Source organism: Crotalus tigris, unplaced genomic scaffold, assembly GCF_016545835.1.
Source record: "Crotalus tigris isolate CLP2741 ecotype Arizona unplaced genomic scaffold, ASM1654583v1 scf7180000024167.7108832, whole genome shotgun sequence".
Taxonomy (NCBI): Eukaryota; Metazoa; Chordata; class Lepidosauria; order Squamata; family Viperidae; genus Crotalus; species Crotalus tigris.
Window position 1 is genome coordinate 1185191 of NW_024100417.1, and position 18165 is coordinate 1203355.

The window sequence follows — 18165 nt, forward strand, 5'->3', positions numbered from 1 at the left end:
ACCTGGAGATAGCAGAAGAGAAGAGAAAGAATGGGAGAAAATTACAAAATACAAAGACCTGCAATTAGATGACTGTGGCAAAAGAAAAAAAAGATAGTACCAATAGTAGTAGCGACCTTGGATGCAATCCTAAAACAACTGGAGCACTTGAACAACATCAGCATTGTCAAAATTGCTCTCAGTCAATTGCAAAAGGCAGCTTTATTTGAAGCAGCTTACATCCTATGACAATATCATTAACACCATCAAACAATAACATCTGCCTATTCCAGGTTGGACTTAATAGATGGATAAAAATATCAAATCTAGCATAAACATCTGATTGACTGTGAGACCAATCATAATACCATCAAGCAACATCTGCCTATCACAGGTCCATGGAAAGGACTCAGTAGGTGGATAAAAAAAATGCCAAATCCAATCTAAACATCTGGCTGACTATGCAACCAAACATAATAATAATATAAATTGCAAAAAACACTGGAACCCCTAATTAGCTGTTGCAAGAAAATCACACAGTCTGACTACAAAGAATGGCATGACAAAGAAGTAACAATAGTGCATTGGAATATGTGCAAAAAATGCCATCTGCTTGCAAGCAAAAACTGGTGGCATCACAAATAGATCAAATAATAGAAATTGAATAAATTGAAGTGCTCTGGGACTTTAGAATTCAAGCAGACCAACCCCTGCCACACGACACCTTAGACTTAACAATTGTTGATAAGAAAGACAAAAAAGTCAAGATAGTGGATGTAGTAGTACCTGGAGACAGCAGAATAGAATAGTAGAGAAAAGGCTGGAGAAAACCACAAAATACAAACATTTCCAAAAGAAATAGAACAACTGCAGCAATAGTCACACCTTGAGTACATTCCCAAAAGATCTGGAGCACCACTTGAAGACAATTGGCACTGACAAAATCATCATCACTCTATTGCAAAAGGCAACTTTACTTGGAACAGCTTATATTTTGTGAAGAAACAACAACATCTGCCTATTCCAGGTCCTTGGGAAAGCCTCAAAAGGTGAATAAAAATGCCAACTCCAATCTAAATTTCTGGCTGACTGTATGACCAACCATAACTTATTAAATCTGTATGCCACCCAACTATCAACAATTCACAATAATATGACATTACAATAAGATCACTAAAACATGAAAGATAAAGATAAAAACGACAAAGACAGTGAAGTGAGAGGCTTTACTTTTCCTAACCAAAGGCCTGGAAAAAGAGCCAGTTCTTCACAACTTTTAAAAACAATAGTAGGGTAGGAGCCATCTGGATCTTGGAAGGAACGTCATTCAGAGGACAGGAACTGCTACAGAGAAAACATGCTTCCAGGGCTTCAATAGATGACATTGCTTAATTGAAGGAATCTGGAGCATATCAAGATTGCAGGATTGAATCAGCTAGACAGATGCTATGTGAGACATGTGGTCCCTCAAGTATCCAGGCTCTATGCCATATATGCTACATATAGCTATTTATTTATTTATTGCTAAACTTAGTGACAGAACCTGTATAGACCTATGTTTGAAAATAACAGATTTTGAGAGAAAATGATTAATGGACTGAGCCATTGTACCTTCTTTAAAAGCAATTCTTTTAGAGAGGATCAACCTATTCTTCAAACCACTTGAAAGCAGGACAAGAAGCAGTGGATGGAAACTGATCAAGGAGAGAACCAACCTAGAAATTTCCTGACAGTTTGAACAATTAATCAGTGGAATGACTTGCCTACAGAAGTTATGGGTGCTCCACACTGGAAATTTTTAAGAGGAGATTGAATAATCATCTGTCTGAAATGATACAAGGTCTCCTGCTTGAGGAGGGTGTTGGATTAGAAGACCACTAAGGTCCCTCCCCATTCTGTTATTCTGTTATAATTCTGCACTAGAACTATAGAATATTGTATGGTAGAATATGCAAACTTACAAGTCCTGGAATCCATCAAATGAAGTAGCTGAAGTGAAGACATCAAGTAATCCAATAACCTGCAAAGAGGTAGACTTGGAATGTTAGCTTACACAGAATACATATCTATCTAACATGATAAAAACAAAGCCATGCTAATTGGCAACTTGAGGTCTTTCCAAGCAATGGGCTGGGAGGAGAAGTCTTATATTTTGTGATGTTCTCATAGGAAGCTCCAAGACCAGGGAATAAATCCAGGGATAGTTGTACAGAATGTATGTTTCAAATTCTGGATGCACCAATATTTTATAAATTAATTAGAGCATACTGCACCCCAGCTGATACTACTGTAGCTGAGAAAATAAGAATTATAGAAAACTGCCAGCATATCTGTTTGCATATGTTTTATTCTTATTAGAACTCAGACTGGATTCCCATTCCTAAAAGACTACTGAATTTAGAAAAGAAAGACATTCCCATTAACAGAATGTCATCCAAAATGATGTTGCAATCTTCCTATCTAGTTCATGAAGAGAATAGGAGATTCCAACACACCAGACTAATGTCAAGAAGATGCCATGTAACAAGGATGTGTCACGTCTGTCCTTGCCATAATCATGTGCATAGGACTTGCTTACATAAAATAAATCAGAGTGAGAGTCACAGGAAAGAAGGTGCCAGGAGTGGAATTTCTTAGATATCATTTACAGCCAGTTCTGGCTACCTTACACTTGCCCTACAGTAAGCTGGCAATTGATAAAACTTTTGCTGTGCTAGCTGGTACATTGCTTAGTTAAATTTAAAAAAACCCTGTAGCTTAATAAATGCATAGTATGAAAGGACCAGATTTCTACCCAAACCACAAATCAGGCAGTAGCATCAAACCTGAAGTACAGAAATTCAATACCTGTATCAGGCAGTAACTGCAATGCCTAGCTTGTATACAGTACTGTAAGTCCACTATTGCTAGAAAATTGGGGTGGAGGGATGAAGGAAAATGGATTAAGAAGTAACTATCACTATCAGGACCTTAGAAACCCCTCAGCAGAGTGCAAAGTAGGCTTGTTTTTACACTCTGGAGCCAATGGTGGGATTCAAATATGTGAACAACCGGTTCTCTGTGTGAATGTCACTTCCGGAAGTCCATTCTGGCCTGGGCAACAAAAAATTAGCTACCGGTTCTGCCGAAGTGGTGCGAACTGGCTGAATCCCACCACTGTCTGGAGCTGCTTGAGAGTATCTGAATTATTCATAGCATATTGTAGATAATTACATTTTGCCAAGCATAATTTATCCAACCAATTATTTGGTTCTTAAATCTTTCAGCAAAAACTGAAATATGATTATCAGTAGGCACACCAGGGCATCCAGCTATGTTAAAGTCATGACAAGTTATCGTTATTGAAAATGAGTATTATAAACTTATCCCTCTTTTCATCCGCTGGACAGAATGTTTATTACGTCTAATTTTAGCCTCAGATGTACTGGGGCTACAATTTGCAAAATCCCAAAGCATCCACCATATCTCAACTCAATCAGGTTGAAAAAGGAAATATTAGAACTTGTCTGGCTGGTTGTCTTCCATCTTTGCAAGTATAGTTAACTGATGATCCAAACTTAGTACAGCAGTGATTTATAACTTTTGAATCAATATAGCAACTTGAATTAATGAGATCTAGCCATCAAATGCAGGGATGAATTGGTTATTTCATAGAAGCTGTTACCGCAAGCTGTTACTCTTTTGGGCATGCATATTTTGCTATTTATTTCGATTTTTGTCTTGACTATCAACTCAGGTGAAGATAGAAATGATGATATTAAATGAAACTTCAGCTCTATCTTCCGTTCAATTGTTATTTGTGAAAGACATAGAGAACTCTTTTGGGTACAAGCAAACATACGCAGAGAAGTAGTTACTCACATTTTCATGCTGCATGTGCTTTAGCAGTGTGAGCTCACGGTAGGCTCGTTTGGCAAAAATCTCAGACTGGAATGGGCGACAGAGCTTCTTGATAGCTACTTTGTCCCCTGTTTTCTTATCTATTGCAGAACTATGGCAAATAAGAGAAAAACATTCAGAAAGAAATTACATGGAAGTATTACGCTGATCTGTGAAATCCTAATCATATTTATATGTAAGAGAGCTTTTATTCAGTGAAGTTTATGGTATAGTAAGCATAACTAGGACTGTAGCTTTATCTGTACTGCTGCAATATTTGGATGAAAATTCACTGAATTTCTGTATATATCAATATGCATAAGGACACTTCCATATAAATTTAAGGCTTCGTTCATAACACATGGTGGTAAATAAGTTTGCCACTGCATTTTTACATGGTGAAGAACCAAAAACTGTAGACACTGCCTGATTTATTTAACCATTCTGTTCTGGAAAACTGCACAATCTAGTTTTTGTGTAGATCTGGAATTCATCTACAAGATGTACTAATTTTCATTATACATGAAAAATTCACTTTTATGCATTTTAGACATGGTTTATAGAAACATTTGTATAAAGCTGAGTCTACATAAATTGGATCTTATGTTACTTGGGGAGCATATCTACACAGACACTTTTATTTCTAGGTGCATAAAGTGTATAGGTATATGTACCTATAAAAACTTCTTTTTACATATATTATATGTTATAAGCTAAATGTAGGCTCTCTACTAGCTCTTCTCAACTGATGCCTTCTAGAAATTTTGGAATTACTATAATTCTCTGCCAGAATTAGTGTATTGCAATCTGGAGAATATTAGGTTTGGGTACCATAGCCTTCTCAAATAATGGGACACCAAATTCAATACCAAAAATTATAACTTTCAAAAACTCTTCCATCTCTCAGGGCACTTTGCAACATCACCAATCAAAATGTTAAAGGAGAGATTTTAAAATGTTGAACTATAATTTCTTAGCACTTAGTATTAATATTCACTTAAAAATGAATAAACAATTGCCTCCTCTCTGTACAGGTGGAAAGAAGAAGAACAGGAAGAGGAGGCTGAAAGTGGGATATGGACAGCAGTGTTGGAAATTAGTCTCTAGATTAGAGATCCCGGCTTGCATAGAAAGTGTGAGAATTCCGGAAGGAAAACTGAGGTTTGATTGTGCTTGTGGCATACTGGACAAAATGTGTCTCAATTGACTACCAACATCTTTACCATTAGAAAGGAATGTCAATGAAGGTGAATGAGGTAGGAATGACTTACTGAATAAGAGACCATAAAGCAAGCAGAGATAGGGGTAGGTTCAAAAATGAATAGCTGATGAATTAACATAAATTGAGTACAAAACTAAATGATCTGTAAAAATCATGTACGCTCAAACAGTTTTGTCAAATGAGGAATGAATGCATATAGAAAAATAATTCTAAATCAAGGAAGAGTATGTGAGCAGAGAGAATGTTGTAACTAGATAAAGCTGATAAGATCCTGAAAAAGAATCTTAGAGAACAAAAGACAATGTATGGACTTATGTATGGATAGAGTGGAAAAAGACAATAAAGACAATGTTCAAAGGCAGAAAAGGGTGGAGAGCTATGGTATATTATGGTAACCTTAATTATGTTTAGATTTACTTCTCTTTTAATTTCTTGCCTTTATTTTTTTTACTCACTGGTTCTCACTCTTTGACTGAATTTTTTTACCTATAATGTTTATAATATTTCTTACCTAAAAGTGGAATAACATGATGGGCAGTTATGTATCTTCTGAATACAGCACTTGGATCGGTTTTAGTTAAATAATAATGATTTACTATTTATTATTATTCAATTATTAATTTAATCATTTGATTTAAAAGTCTCTTGCAATCTGGATTTATTTCTGTTTTAATTAATAACCTTTATCTTTACTGCTATTATTGTTCATAGATTTTTGACAGTATTCAGTGGAAAGGGAATACACTTTTTACAGGCCATAAACATTTTTAATGCAACAAGCACCTATTTCATTTTTCAAAAGAAACAAGGAAAACTGAATACAGCAGTTTTGTATTTGCTGTAATATAGTATTTGCTGACCAATACTAAAGCAGGTAGCCACTCAGTGGACCTGTCATGTTTCATTCATTGCTTCTCATGCAAAAGTGGATCTATGTGGGATGGACAGACAGCTTCCTTAGTCCTGAGAAAAAGCATTAGGGTCTTACCCCAAAGGAATTCCCTCCAACATTATTATATTTTAATTTAATGTTTGGCAGTGTTACTTGGCATTTGTTCATTTGATTCTGAGGAAGAGATATATATTCAAGAATTTGAACTCAGTTAAAGATACAAAATAAATGATTGTCCTTTTTATTCCCTTGATCGTAAACACAAAGGAATGGCTATAAACAAATTATTTAAATGCCTAAATCCTCTAGGATCTGCCTGTAGCTACAAAATATTATATTTCACATTAGTCAGAATAAGTCAATACACAATTAACATTTCAAATAACTAGGCTGTCATGTGGAAATTTCTATCGCTCTGCAAAAATTATGGATGTAAATTTTAACTTTAGAAACATCTCACTCAGAAGCCAGCATAATATAAAGAAACAAAATCACCCCACCCCACAAATATATTCTATGTGACAGAAGCATTGACTCACTGGCTCTGGCTATTACAGCATGTCTGCTCCAGGCGTTTCAGCCCAAGAATCTATGAGCTGTAAAAGTCACTGCACTTTAACCGAAGTAGATCGGGTAGTTCAGAAAGAATAGTTTAATGTAAACAAGACTTGTCTGATAGCAGTAGAAGCTGGGACTGTTGGACTCAGTATTGGGAAGTACAAAAGGAGAGAGGCCCTTCCTTCCTCCATATCACCTTCTTTGTTCATCTCAACACTCATCCCAGGCCCTATAACACCTTGATTAGCCTATATGAGAAGTACCCAGCTGGAAAAGTGTTTTGCATACAACAATACAGCATTGTCATACTGCAAATCTTTGGCAGATTAATATCCTTTTTCTCTGGCTATAAATGTTTTGTGAAAAAAAGACATCATTCCAAGCATTGCTATAGTTACTTTCTATATGTCAAATATATAATCCAAGCCCAACTAACTTGAAAAACTCTAGTGTGGAAACCAGAAGGTTTAAGCAGATCTCTATTACTAAGGAAAATTGAAACTATGTGTATTTGATCATCATCAACTGCTGGTGGTCCTACAGAGTTTTTATATTAGAGTACTGGAAATAATTTAGCTATTTGGTCACTAGGAATCAAAAGCGACTTGATGGCACATAACTATTAATTGAAAATAAAATGGTGCTAGAAGATGCACCTTATTAATTTGTCATGCCAGCAATATCTGAAATGTTTTCCTTCCAACTGCAAACAAACAGCACAACATGGTATTTGAGCTTCACCCTGTCTAAAGATCAAGATACCAAATAATTGTAACACAAGAGGCCTTGCAGAAAAAGGGCAATTGGCAACTCACAAGGTTTCCATACTCAGATACCTTTCAATACCTGATCAACTGACGCTTAGAATGACGTTGAAAACTGTGGCCGGAAGGAAACCAAATTTCTTTCCAGAACGCAAATGTATATTCACCAGAGTCAAATGAAGTGATTCCCTGTGATTCCTCCTCAAAATACAGGATTCCAAGATCCTGTATATCCCTATCCATCCCCATTTCCCGCTTTGCCAAAGCCCTGAAATCCAGAGAGCCACTCACCAGACAGAGCCATAAGCACCAGATCCTACAGGGATGATAGCAGTATATCGTCTAGGAAGTTCCCACATTGTCTTGTTTACTTCTTGCCTGAAGAAGCCTTTTCTCCTGGTAAAGCTCATCTTTTCTGTGCCTGGAGTAGAACTCTCCAGTACACCAAACTCCAAAGGAACTCAGAGCCAATCTAGATTTTACCATACACAGACAGAGAGACAACTTCTCTTAGGAAAGTCAACTGAAGATTTCTTTGTCAACTGTGTTGTGAACAATGAGTGTATACGATGAGACGCTGAGACGTATAGCCCGCCTCCTTCTGCCCACACATCAGCTCAGGAAGAAGGTGTCAAGTTTCAAATTAGACACTCCTCTCACAGGTACTTTCAAAGGACTCACCTTTTCTGTGTCAAAGGTAGGCTTTATAGTAATAGAAGTAGCAGCCATGCCTGCCTAAAACAGATTTACTGCTACTACCAATACTTTTCTGAAGTCTTACTAAACTTGCAGTGTAAATGAGTAAAGACACACTGTAGCTTACTTTTATTTCTTGGATAATTTTTTTAAAATACTTTAATAATTTTACTAAACTTATCCAAGTATAAAATACAAATAATGCAACTTAATCTTCATTCATCTGATTAGCATTTCATTTGTTAATCCCACTTCCTCCTTTGGTAAGAAAGAACATCCAAAACAACTTAGAGTAGTTTTAATGTATTGCAGTGACAGATACGATGAGAAAATGTTGGAAGTTTAAAGGCAAAAAATAGTTTTCTGCAACATGGATTATTTTAGAAAGGTTTCTTTAAAAAAAATAAGAACTTTGCTGAGGCTTAAAACTGTATTATTTTATAATTCGAAATATGTTTTGTTAAAAGGTATTACTACAATGTTGTTAAAATGTGAATTATATAGTAATATATCTACACTTGAGGTCAAAGCAATGCAGAACAGAAATATTTTTAAATAAAATGGGCTTTTTTTGTTGTCCTTCAGACCAACATAAATTCCACATACGTCCAAGACATGTTACTTCTTGCATACTAATGAGGCAAATTTTGTAAGGAAAATTTTGTAAGATAGTATATAATAGCTGTAGACCATCTGATTGGAAGGGTAATTCTGAAGTTGAGATATATGAAATTTATAAGTCTGTTTGGGATAATTGAATAGGTTGTAGACAATACTTCTAGTTTAAGAGAAGTGTGTTCTCTTGTAAGAGCTGCACAACCATGATCTAAAGGGCAACTGACTGGATATTACTTTCTTGCCTGTCATCCATTGCTGGTAGTTGTTTTGAGTTGCCAGTCATGATCACATAATCACATGCCGATTGCGAGAGCTTGCAATTAGGTGGGAAAATTAATGCAGCCTCTCATTATGAAAGGTTTGGTCATACTGAAAAATGTGTGTCTGCAGTTAATAGGTCCCTGCAGAGAATGACAATCACAGACAATTTTGTCATACTCATGGACTGTTCCATCCTTTTCTTAAACAGAGAACAATTTTAGTGCTTTATAGGCACACCTTATGCTAACATTAGTATGTGTGTAGATCAGGTTTTTTTAGAAGACTGTCAGGAGTGGAAAATGTTTGTATAGTCATACAATATCTGAATATCTTAAGTTGTATTCCAAAGGCCAAATAAACTAAATGTATTATTTATTCTTGGGCTGTATTTTGAAGAATTTCTGCTTTGCAATTGAGTGAAAAGGCCTTTTTTTAAAAAAAGAAGTCCACTTTATATGCAACAAGTGCACTTAAAGCCAATTTTAAATATAAACTAAGTTTTATATCAGCAGGTGGCAGCATCTGTAAAATCATAATGGAGTTCTTCAAGCTGTGTGAATGTGGAGAAACACAGAGGCTCGCCCATCTGCCGGTATGTAAGCTACTACCAAAAACATGAACTAATAATGACTTATTTTTGGCCAATGATTAAGGTGGTTGCTTCATTCTGGCAATTTAAAGTTTGATCTAGACACGGAAGAAGCAGCAGCACCTGATTGCCATTGCTTGAATTCCAAAGCTAAAATCATGCCTAGTTAATTCTTGGAGGAACACGGCCAGGAAATTCCAGTGTTGTAAACTTAACAGGGAAGTCAGGGGGGGAAACACCTCCTAGTGGAAAACAAGAGCATACTTTTTCCATACTGTTGCCAGAAAAACTGCAAAGATATCTCCATATCATAGGTAGCAGTACTACTTTTGAGTTTTGTGATGAAAAACTGTTGCAAATACCACTTATCTTCATTATGGTACTTTTTATGCTTCATAAAACATTCTGAAATTTGTTATTTAAAATAGTGATTTTACTGATTAAAAAAAAAATCTTAAGTCAGCAATTTTCTGAGATTCAGAAGCTGGAAGGGAATCACACATGGGAAAGATCTTCAACATGCAGGGTAGTACCGTTGCCAGAACTCATTTCCAAACTGTCTGGGTTGAGTTGCGACTGTGATCTTTCAGGGCTTGGATATGGTTTTCCAGAGATCCAACTTTGGGTGCCTGGGACATGAGCGCTTCAGCTTGGATCACTTCTGAGCATGGTGGGCCAAAGGATTGGAGCAGCCTTATAATGCAGGGGAGAGACGAGAGAGGCTGCCTCTAAGGTGGGGCCTTATGCTCAAGAGCTATAGGGAAGGGAGCAAATGGGCTGGTCATTCCCACTAAGTACAATTTGGAGATTTGTTGTTTCCCATAAAAAATATTTTGTTTTGTGAGAATTAAGTTTTCAATCATTGTTGTTTGGTTCATAGACAGGAATTTGACCAGTGAGCATGGTGGTGTGCTATTTTTTACTTGGCCAAGTATAAATGTTTTTGAGAGGGGTTAGGGAGTCATCACACAGCTCCATTTGTCATTTTTATAGGGTTGCATCACTACAGAAGTTTGAAGAACTTTCATCCTAAAAATTTACAATCCTTTGTATGCTTATAGTTTGAATCCATGTTATAATATTGATGCAGCAAATGAAATACTTGGCTTTTAATGATGAGAAGATTTACATTTAGGTTTAAATAAGCATTCCTCAATAAAAGAGAAGCCAGGTTATTTTTGACAAATTTATGCACCATGCCAAGAATTAGAAATAGGAATGCAATACACTTTCTTAAACTAAGTGGGTCTTGGGTGCAAATGTTAATTTCTTCAGGTTTGTATAAAAAGCCCACTTGCCAAATTGATATTATTTAAGTGAATACAGACATCTTTTTTAAAAAAATTACTTATATTTTGTGCTTATAGGGGGGAACCACCAATATTTATTCACAGTACCTTTATCACCATGCACAAAGACCCATGGCATTTTTAAAAAATTCTAATCATTTTTATAATTAGTTTAAACTTCAAACAGACTTAGTTTGGATTTTTATTCAACAGCTTAGTCTCAGGGATAAAGCAAAGCAAATGCAGCATTTAAGGCAAATTAAATTATATGTGGCTAGTTAGGAAAATTGTTCTGTGTAATATTGGGATCCAACTGTATGCATCCTCAAGAAACTTTATCACAATTAAACGGCAATTTATAAACACCATCAGTCCATTTAGTCTGAAAAATAACTTTATTTTAAAACCAGTTGCATTGGGTGATATCCTATTTGGCAAAACCAGATAGAGCAGAATTCCTCTTTAAAGTTTGTATTTTCTGTCCAGAGATCAGACAGTACAATAGCATCATTCTAACCAGGAGTGCACTCCACAGGGGCCCCTCCATCTAAAACCTTAGCTTTGAGAGTTCCACTCAAATATAAACTTACATGTTTTTTTTAAATTCCCTTTGTAGTATTTATATGCATGAAAAGTCACAGCTAGACATAAAATGACAGATAAAAATAATCTTCCTGTATATTTGACAGAATATATCTACATTTCCATCTGAATTCTCAAACCGCAGTTCAGCAGACAGGTGATTTTGTTTAGTTTACAGAAGGCCTCTGGACAAAAAGCATGACGAAGCATTGTTCTCTGGACCCCAAGCTAAGGTTTCTTTGCAGAGGGGACTGAACTGAAGAGAAAGGAAGGATCTGATGGCTTCATTATCCACACACCCCTTCCTTTCTCTTAAAAAACAGCTTCTCTGTACAAAAGGGATAAATACAGAAAATCCCAAATCCATCAGAAAAACAAAAATATTGCAGAGCTTTCAGACAGGCATACAATTCATGCACGATGCCTGCATTATATAAATTTCAGGAAATATTTTAAAAATAGGTTCTTGGATCTTCAATACCTGATGAACACAAAATACTTGAACTGAGGCCTCCCACTCATCTGTGTGTAGGAAAATGTTTCTTGAATTCATGAATACAATGAGGTGAATTTTTCTTTAGGCACATACCAGTTGATAAATGAACTGATTTTTAAAGCCACTGATAGAAAGTTAAAGAAAGATGCATATTCATCAGTTCCTTTCCTGTTAAAAGTGCCCAAAACATTAATCATAAATTGAACAAAGTTAGATGGATGCTAAACTGTATGGCTCTAACTCTGATAACTGAATACATTAATTTATTGGCTGAGTTGCCTCTTGCAAAACAATATAAGCAAGCCTACATGCTTATACAACTACAACATGCAAAAACCCACATTTCATCTGAAGATGGTATACAAAACAGTAGCATAGCAGAGGTGAGACATCTCAGAGTTGGGCAAAGAAATACGAAAGAGAAATGACCAAATTGTTTCATGAGGGATGACTGGAATATCTGTGTCTTGATTACAGTAGTCAGGCGAGGACACCTAGGCATTTTGAGGCCTGCACTCCAAAAAGACGCAACCTCCAAATTCCATTGTTGAGACCATTAACTCAGACTTCGTTTTACTCTCAGTCATTTAAGGCAGTGTTTCTCAACCTAAGAAACTTTAAAATGTGTGGACTTCAACTCCCAGAATCCCCCAGCCAGAATGTAGATTGGAGAAATTCAGGAGTTGAAGCCATATTCCTTAAAGCTGCCAAAGTTGAGAAACACTGATTTAAGGCACAAGCTTTTTTAAAAACAACAACATCAACACCTGTTTCATATTAAAGACAGCCAGACATTCATTAGTCAACTTTTCTGCTGTTATAAAATAGTGGGGAGACTTTGTCGGAATAAGTAGCTGAAATAAATCCACTACCCCCGCATCTTGGAAAGCAGGGAGCACAGTTCAAGTAATAGTTCAGTTTCCATTTTCTAAGTCTTTTCTTGGTAGAAGAGCCATTTAATGGCAACAATTTCTACTGAGCATCTGAAATCTCAGCTTCCCTGCATACTATCTGCCTAGACCTAGAGCAATGAAAGCTGATTATCAGCAGTAAAGGCAAAAAAGCAATCAAACAGGTCTGTAGAAACATGTCCCAAACTGTGTACAAAAATACAAGAGAACATGCAATTTTATACAGGTTCTGTATAAATATTCCCCTCTGGATCTTTTTTTTCCTTCCTTTTCATTCAATACATTCACACATACACACACATACACGCGTGCACACATCGTCCCCCAAGGAGAATCTTCATGGCAAGAGGCACTTGAACAATATGTGGAGAATTCCTATGAAAAGATGTTCCCCTCACAGTGATATGGGACAAAGAGAAACAGATTCTCAGGATTCCATTTCCTCCTGGTCAAGTGGTGGTGGCACAAAGCTAACCACTTCATCATAGGTCAGGCCTGGTGGAGAAAGAAAGATGGGTTAAGGCTTTCAATAGCTTAGAGATAACTGCTTCCCACTCTTCTACCCCAGATGATGAAAATAAATGACTCTAAAGCTATTTCAATCCTGTGAGATAACAATAGCTGTTCTTTAGAACTGGATGCTGATGCTTCCAGAATAAAGGCCATCTCCAACACTGCCATATCCCCGCCTTCTTGGCCTCTCCCTAATCTCTGGAGCAGCTGTATTTCTAAAACACATTGGAAAATGGATTAAGAGTCCTTTCTCCTGACAGAACGTTACTAGATTTTTTTTTTTTAATCTGACTTGTGGAATTACAAGTCAGACCGAAATGTATTTTTTAGAGAAAAATGGCAAACTAGCTAACAGCAAACATAGTTCAATTTTTGTGGAACTACATGTCCAATTCGCATATTCAGTGTAAGCATGTGAGTAGGGAAATACACATATCAATCTGGATATACAGTATACTGCAGCCACATCCCAATTACCTTTGTGCAAACTGCCTTAAACCTTTCTGAATTACAAGTACTATATTTGTTTTGAAGGAGAATTAGAAATGATAACTTCCCTATCTTCTCAATAGTCAACTCCCACTGAAAACACTCATAAGGAGAAATATGTGACTCTGACCCAAATTTGTATACAGATTGTCCTTGACTTACAACCACAATTGAGCACAAAATTTCTATTGCCAAGCAAGACAGTTATTGTGAGTTTTGCCCCATTTTACGACCTTTCTTGTGACAATTGTTAAGTGAATCGCTGCAGCTGTTAAGTTAGTAACTGCCATAAATACATGCCAGTTGCCAAGCGTCTTGAATTTTGATCACAAGGACCATGGGGATACTGCAGTATTCCTAAGTGTGAAAAACAATCACAAGTCACTTTTCTGAGTGCTATTTGTAACTTCGAATGGCCACTAAACAAATGGCCGTAAGTCGAAGACTACCTGTATATGTATTGGGCAATTATAAAATTGTAACTTTGTTTTACAAAATTGTAAAAATTATAAACTGTAAAAATCTCCACTCAGCAAGTATAAGCAACCAGTTACTTTTCAGTTAAGTCCTATCGAAAAAATGGCTCATTCCAGATAAATTTACATAGATTATTGGTGTGTGTGTGTGTGTGTGTGTGTGTGTGTGTTCTATTTAATTTAACTTATTCTGGAAAGCTCGGTAGCAATTGGAGAAAAGCTTCTTGAGATACCTTTTCTTTCTATTCTGTTTGCTAAAGAAAACTGGCTGACAGAGAGGCCTTTAAATTGGATTACAATCACGAAGAAGCATACTTGCTCTGTATTACATCTCATCGATTCAATGGTCTTACTTCCAGACAATCCCACAAGTATGCAGTAAAATATCTACAACCGAGGCCCCCTCTCTATCCATTTAAGAGTCTCCATTCATGAAAGGTTTGGATTTTCCTGGGTCCTTAGTTTGCATGGAACCTCTATAATTAGTGAGGCCCTCCAGAACAGTCACTCAGACTCTACAATGGAAGTTCCTAACTGATATCGTAGTAGCAGCTCTTCCCTCTCTCCTGCCTCACCTTCAGCTTCCTGCCCATTTGCTTCAACAGTTTGTTTCTCTCATCATATTCTCAGCCAGAGGAGAAAGACAAAGCTAGTACGCTTGTTCCCATCTGCCTTGAACTTTCAGCAGTGTCTTCTGTCTCTGTTTCAGCTATTTGTTTTCTTATTTATAACCTCCCCCAAAACTTGCCTTCATCTGCCTCTTCCTGTTACTGAATTCTTAATAAATGCAAAATTTAAAAAAAAAATCCTTTTAGGTAAAATGCAAAAATTATAGTGAAGAAAAGGTTTTTGTAAAGCGTTCCTTCACCCAGCATCATCAGGACTGTTTTAATATTGATGGTAAGTCATATAGTCCTTCACTTATTTTATGCAACTATACTAAGTTTTCTCAGTTTCTCTATTCAGAAGGTATATTTCTGCACAATGTTTCTATTTTGCCAAACTGGATTTCATTACTTCCTGACATCTTTATCTTTTCACATGAACTAAAACAATAATGTTGGTGAATAGCATTAGCAATACTGAGTTCACCAAATCAGTCTACCAGAAAACTTACTTTTCCACTCCTCAATATCAAGTTCTCTGCTTTCAAAGGACTGATCATAAGGATCTGCCACTGGCTCATCATCTGGGTCGTGATACTGAGAAAAATAGCCATGAGCCAAAGCTTCAGCAGCAGTGATCCGTTTATCTGTGTCCAGCACCAGCATCTTCTCCAGCAAGTCTACAGCTTCAGAAGCCAAGGGAAGAAAACAAAAAGAGGGATTAATGTACAATTCCTTGTAAAGCTCCAACTCAACTTAAACAAAATCAGTATTTCCCAATGCCAATATCTGGCATTCAGTTTGTATGCAAGAATAAGAATATGAGTTTAATATCTATAAAACAACATTCTAACAAAAATAAATGTACTTCTAAGAAGAGTATTGAAGACTTGAATTCAGCAGGAACCCCTGGTTGCGTTTCTGAGCATAAAGGTGAATGGTAAAAATATTGAGGCTTGCTTGTGTGTGTGTGTATGTATGTGTGTGTGTGTGTGTGTGTGTGGTGTACATGGCCATGGAAGTCTGCAATACTTTTTACAACAGAGTAGATCTGGCAGTCTAAGATTGCTAGTTTGTTAGTTTATGGATGCATGCTATCCACAGTGCACCAAGGGGGTGACCTAGCTTTGCACCAACTGGCAAGCAGAGTTTGGGGTATGTCCAGTTATCGGACTTTCTTCTGCCGACTTTGCCTCGCATCCAGAAAATATTGAGTAATTAAGTAGCAGAGCACCCCATTTAAAAGGAAAAATGTTCATAATATTTATTTAAAAGATCTGTATGGCTATCTATCTTAGAGCACATCTCTGGGCTTACTTAACTTGAATGCAAAGTATGCGCTTAACCTAACTATCAATGAAAACTGACATTCATTATATATGAAATAAAACAGAAGAAATGAAGATAGAAAAAATATCACTTATCTAAATTATTTATTTAAGAGGAGGAAGTGTATGGAGTTCTGTTTTGTCTCTTAAACAAAAATATTCATTTAATTAACAAAAGGCCAGGCGAGAATCATAGACGGACAGCTGTTCCCCATATTTATCACTCACCTAGTAGATAAAGCAGCTCATAGATACAAAGAGATGAAGCAACCTCCAACAAAACATAAACATAGATACATAGACAGACAAAAAAATGATTCTGGGTGATATAAAAAATTAAAAAACAAAATGACACCAGACAATAGAAAAGGAGATGGTGCGTCCTAGTGCAGTGGTTCTTAACCTTTTTGAACGAATCGCCCCCTTGAGCCAATGAGGAAGTTGTCATCGCCCCCCCTCCCCCAACATAACCTCTCAATCACAACATGGGAAATAATTCTTCAATTTAGGCAAACACTTTTTTTGTTTTCTTTAAAATTGTTCATCAGGACATATCGATGCAAATAATTTATTTCCAGTCTTTTCCCCATATCTCCCATATTCTGGCTAATGGCGCGCCACTGTATGGGTAGAGGCTACTGTATGGGTAGAGGCTACTGCTACTGCACAACACGCATGAAGATAAGCAATGCGTATTTACATATGTACGGCGTTCTGTACTGGAGCTAGCTGGAGGAACATTTGGAGACACAATTCAATCCACTAATAGCGAGCGATCTGATGTTTTTGTACGACAGATATACAGCCATTCACTGTACGAAAAAGTCTCAAAAGTGTCCCCAAAACTTCTCGCTCCATCGCCCCCATATCACCCCCTTTTTGTTCCTTCGCCCCCACATCGCCCCTTTTCGTTCCATCGCCCCCCTGAAAAATGAAATCGTCCCCTGGGGGGCAATATCGCCCAGGTTAAGAACCACTGTCCTAGTGGAATAAACATAAAACCCACTCCTGGAGGGGGTCCATATCCCATCCTAGCTCAAAGCCTAGGAAAAGACCCAGGGCTTCAATGTTTGTATAAAGTAAACCACAGAAGAGCTGGGGCCATTTAAATTCCTGGGAGGATGCTGTTTCAGAGCCCAGGTGCAGCAAAATAGAAAGCATGCTTCCTGGTTCATATTGTTTAACGGATAAGACCTGGAATATGCTGAGTCTGTCTGATCTAACAGGATGTGCAGACACAAAGGAAGACAGCTGGTTCCTCCAACAACTAGAGACCATATGCTGTATAGGGTTTTGTAGGATAACTAGGACCTTGAATTAGAACCTAATGGTAACCAGTGCAACTTGCAAAGCAGAGGTGTTACATGGGCATCCCATAGCATGTCTTTAATTGTTCATAATGGTGCATTCTGAATCAACCTAACCTTCTGAATTGTCTTCAAAGGCAACCTCATATAGAGTGCACCGTGGTAGTCCAAACATGAGGTAATCATGGCTTAATGGCTATTTAAAAAGCCTTCCAGTTTCAGGAGCATGTGCAATTGCTGCATAATATAAATCTGTACAAATTTCTTCCTGGTAACAGCTTCTTTGATCAGAAGCTATAGAAAGAATTCAAGAAGACCTTCAAATTGCACCTAAGTTTCATCTGGGAAATTCCAGCCTCATTTAGAAATACATATGAAAAGTCCCCAGAACCAGGCAAATTTGGTTTTGCTAGGGCTGAACTTCAGCCTGTTCCTTCATAGCCATAGCCCCAACTCCAGGACCTGCGATCAAATGTTGACAGCATCAATGAGGTAGCCAGGAAGTTCATGAACTATTGGGCTGCTCCAGACTGTACACTGGATGTAGGCCGGATTAAATTTCCAAGGACTTTTAAATCTTTAAGACTCCACTGTTAACTGGTAACAAAGTATAGCAGCTTATGTAGGGATCTCACTGATTAGCAGGTAAGCTGGTACAGCAGCAACAAATCAACTGTTCCCTAGAGCCTAACTTCAGGCACAGGAACTGTG

The 18165-nt window shown here is 37.0% G+C and overlaps 2 protein-coding genes across 4 annotated transcripts in view; both read right to left on the reverse strand.

Moving 5' to 3' along the window:
- MAPK13 (mitogen-activated protein kinase 13) overlaps nt 1-7884 on the reverse strand; it is a 31293-nt gene extending 23409 nt beyond the window's left edge. Inside the window, exons 1-3 of the mRNA XM_039323267.1 lie at nt 7586-7884; nt 3841-3970; nt 1941-1999 (exon numbers count right to left, since the gene is read on the reverse strand). Coding sequence (XP_039179201.1) covers nt 1941-1999; nt 3841-3970; nt 7586-7704 — 308 coding nt within the window. The 5' untranslated portion in view covers nt 7705-7884. The remainder of the gene's footprint in view (nt 1-1940; nt 2000-3840; nt 3971-7585) is intronic.
- A 3239-nt stretch (nt 7885-11123) lies between these two features.
- Nucleotides 11124-18165, reverse strand: part of MAPK14 (mitogen-activated protein kinase 14) — a 39179-nt gene continuing 32137 nt past the window's right edge. For all 3 annotated transcript variants that reach the window (XM_039323283.1, XM_039323284.1, XM_039323282.1), the window contains exons 11-12: nt 15332-15505; nt 11124-13231 (exon numbers count right to left, since the gene is read on the reverse strand). In XM_039323283.1, the coding sequence (XP_039179217.1) occupies nt 13164-13231; nt 15332-15505 (242 nt within the window). In that variant the 3' untranslated portion in view covers nt 11124-13163. The remainder of the gene's footprint in view (nt 13232-15331; nt 15506-18165) is intronic.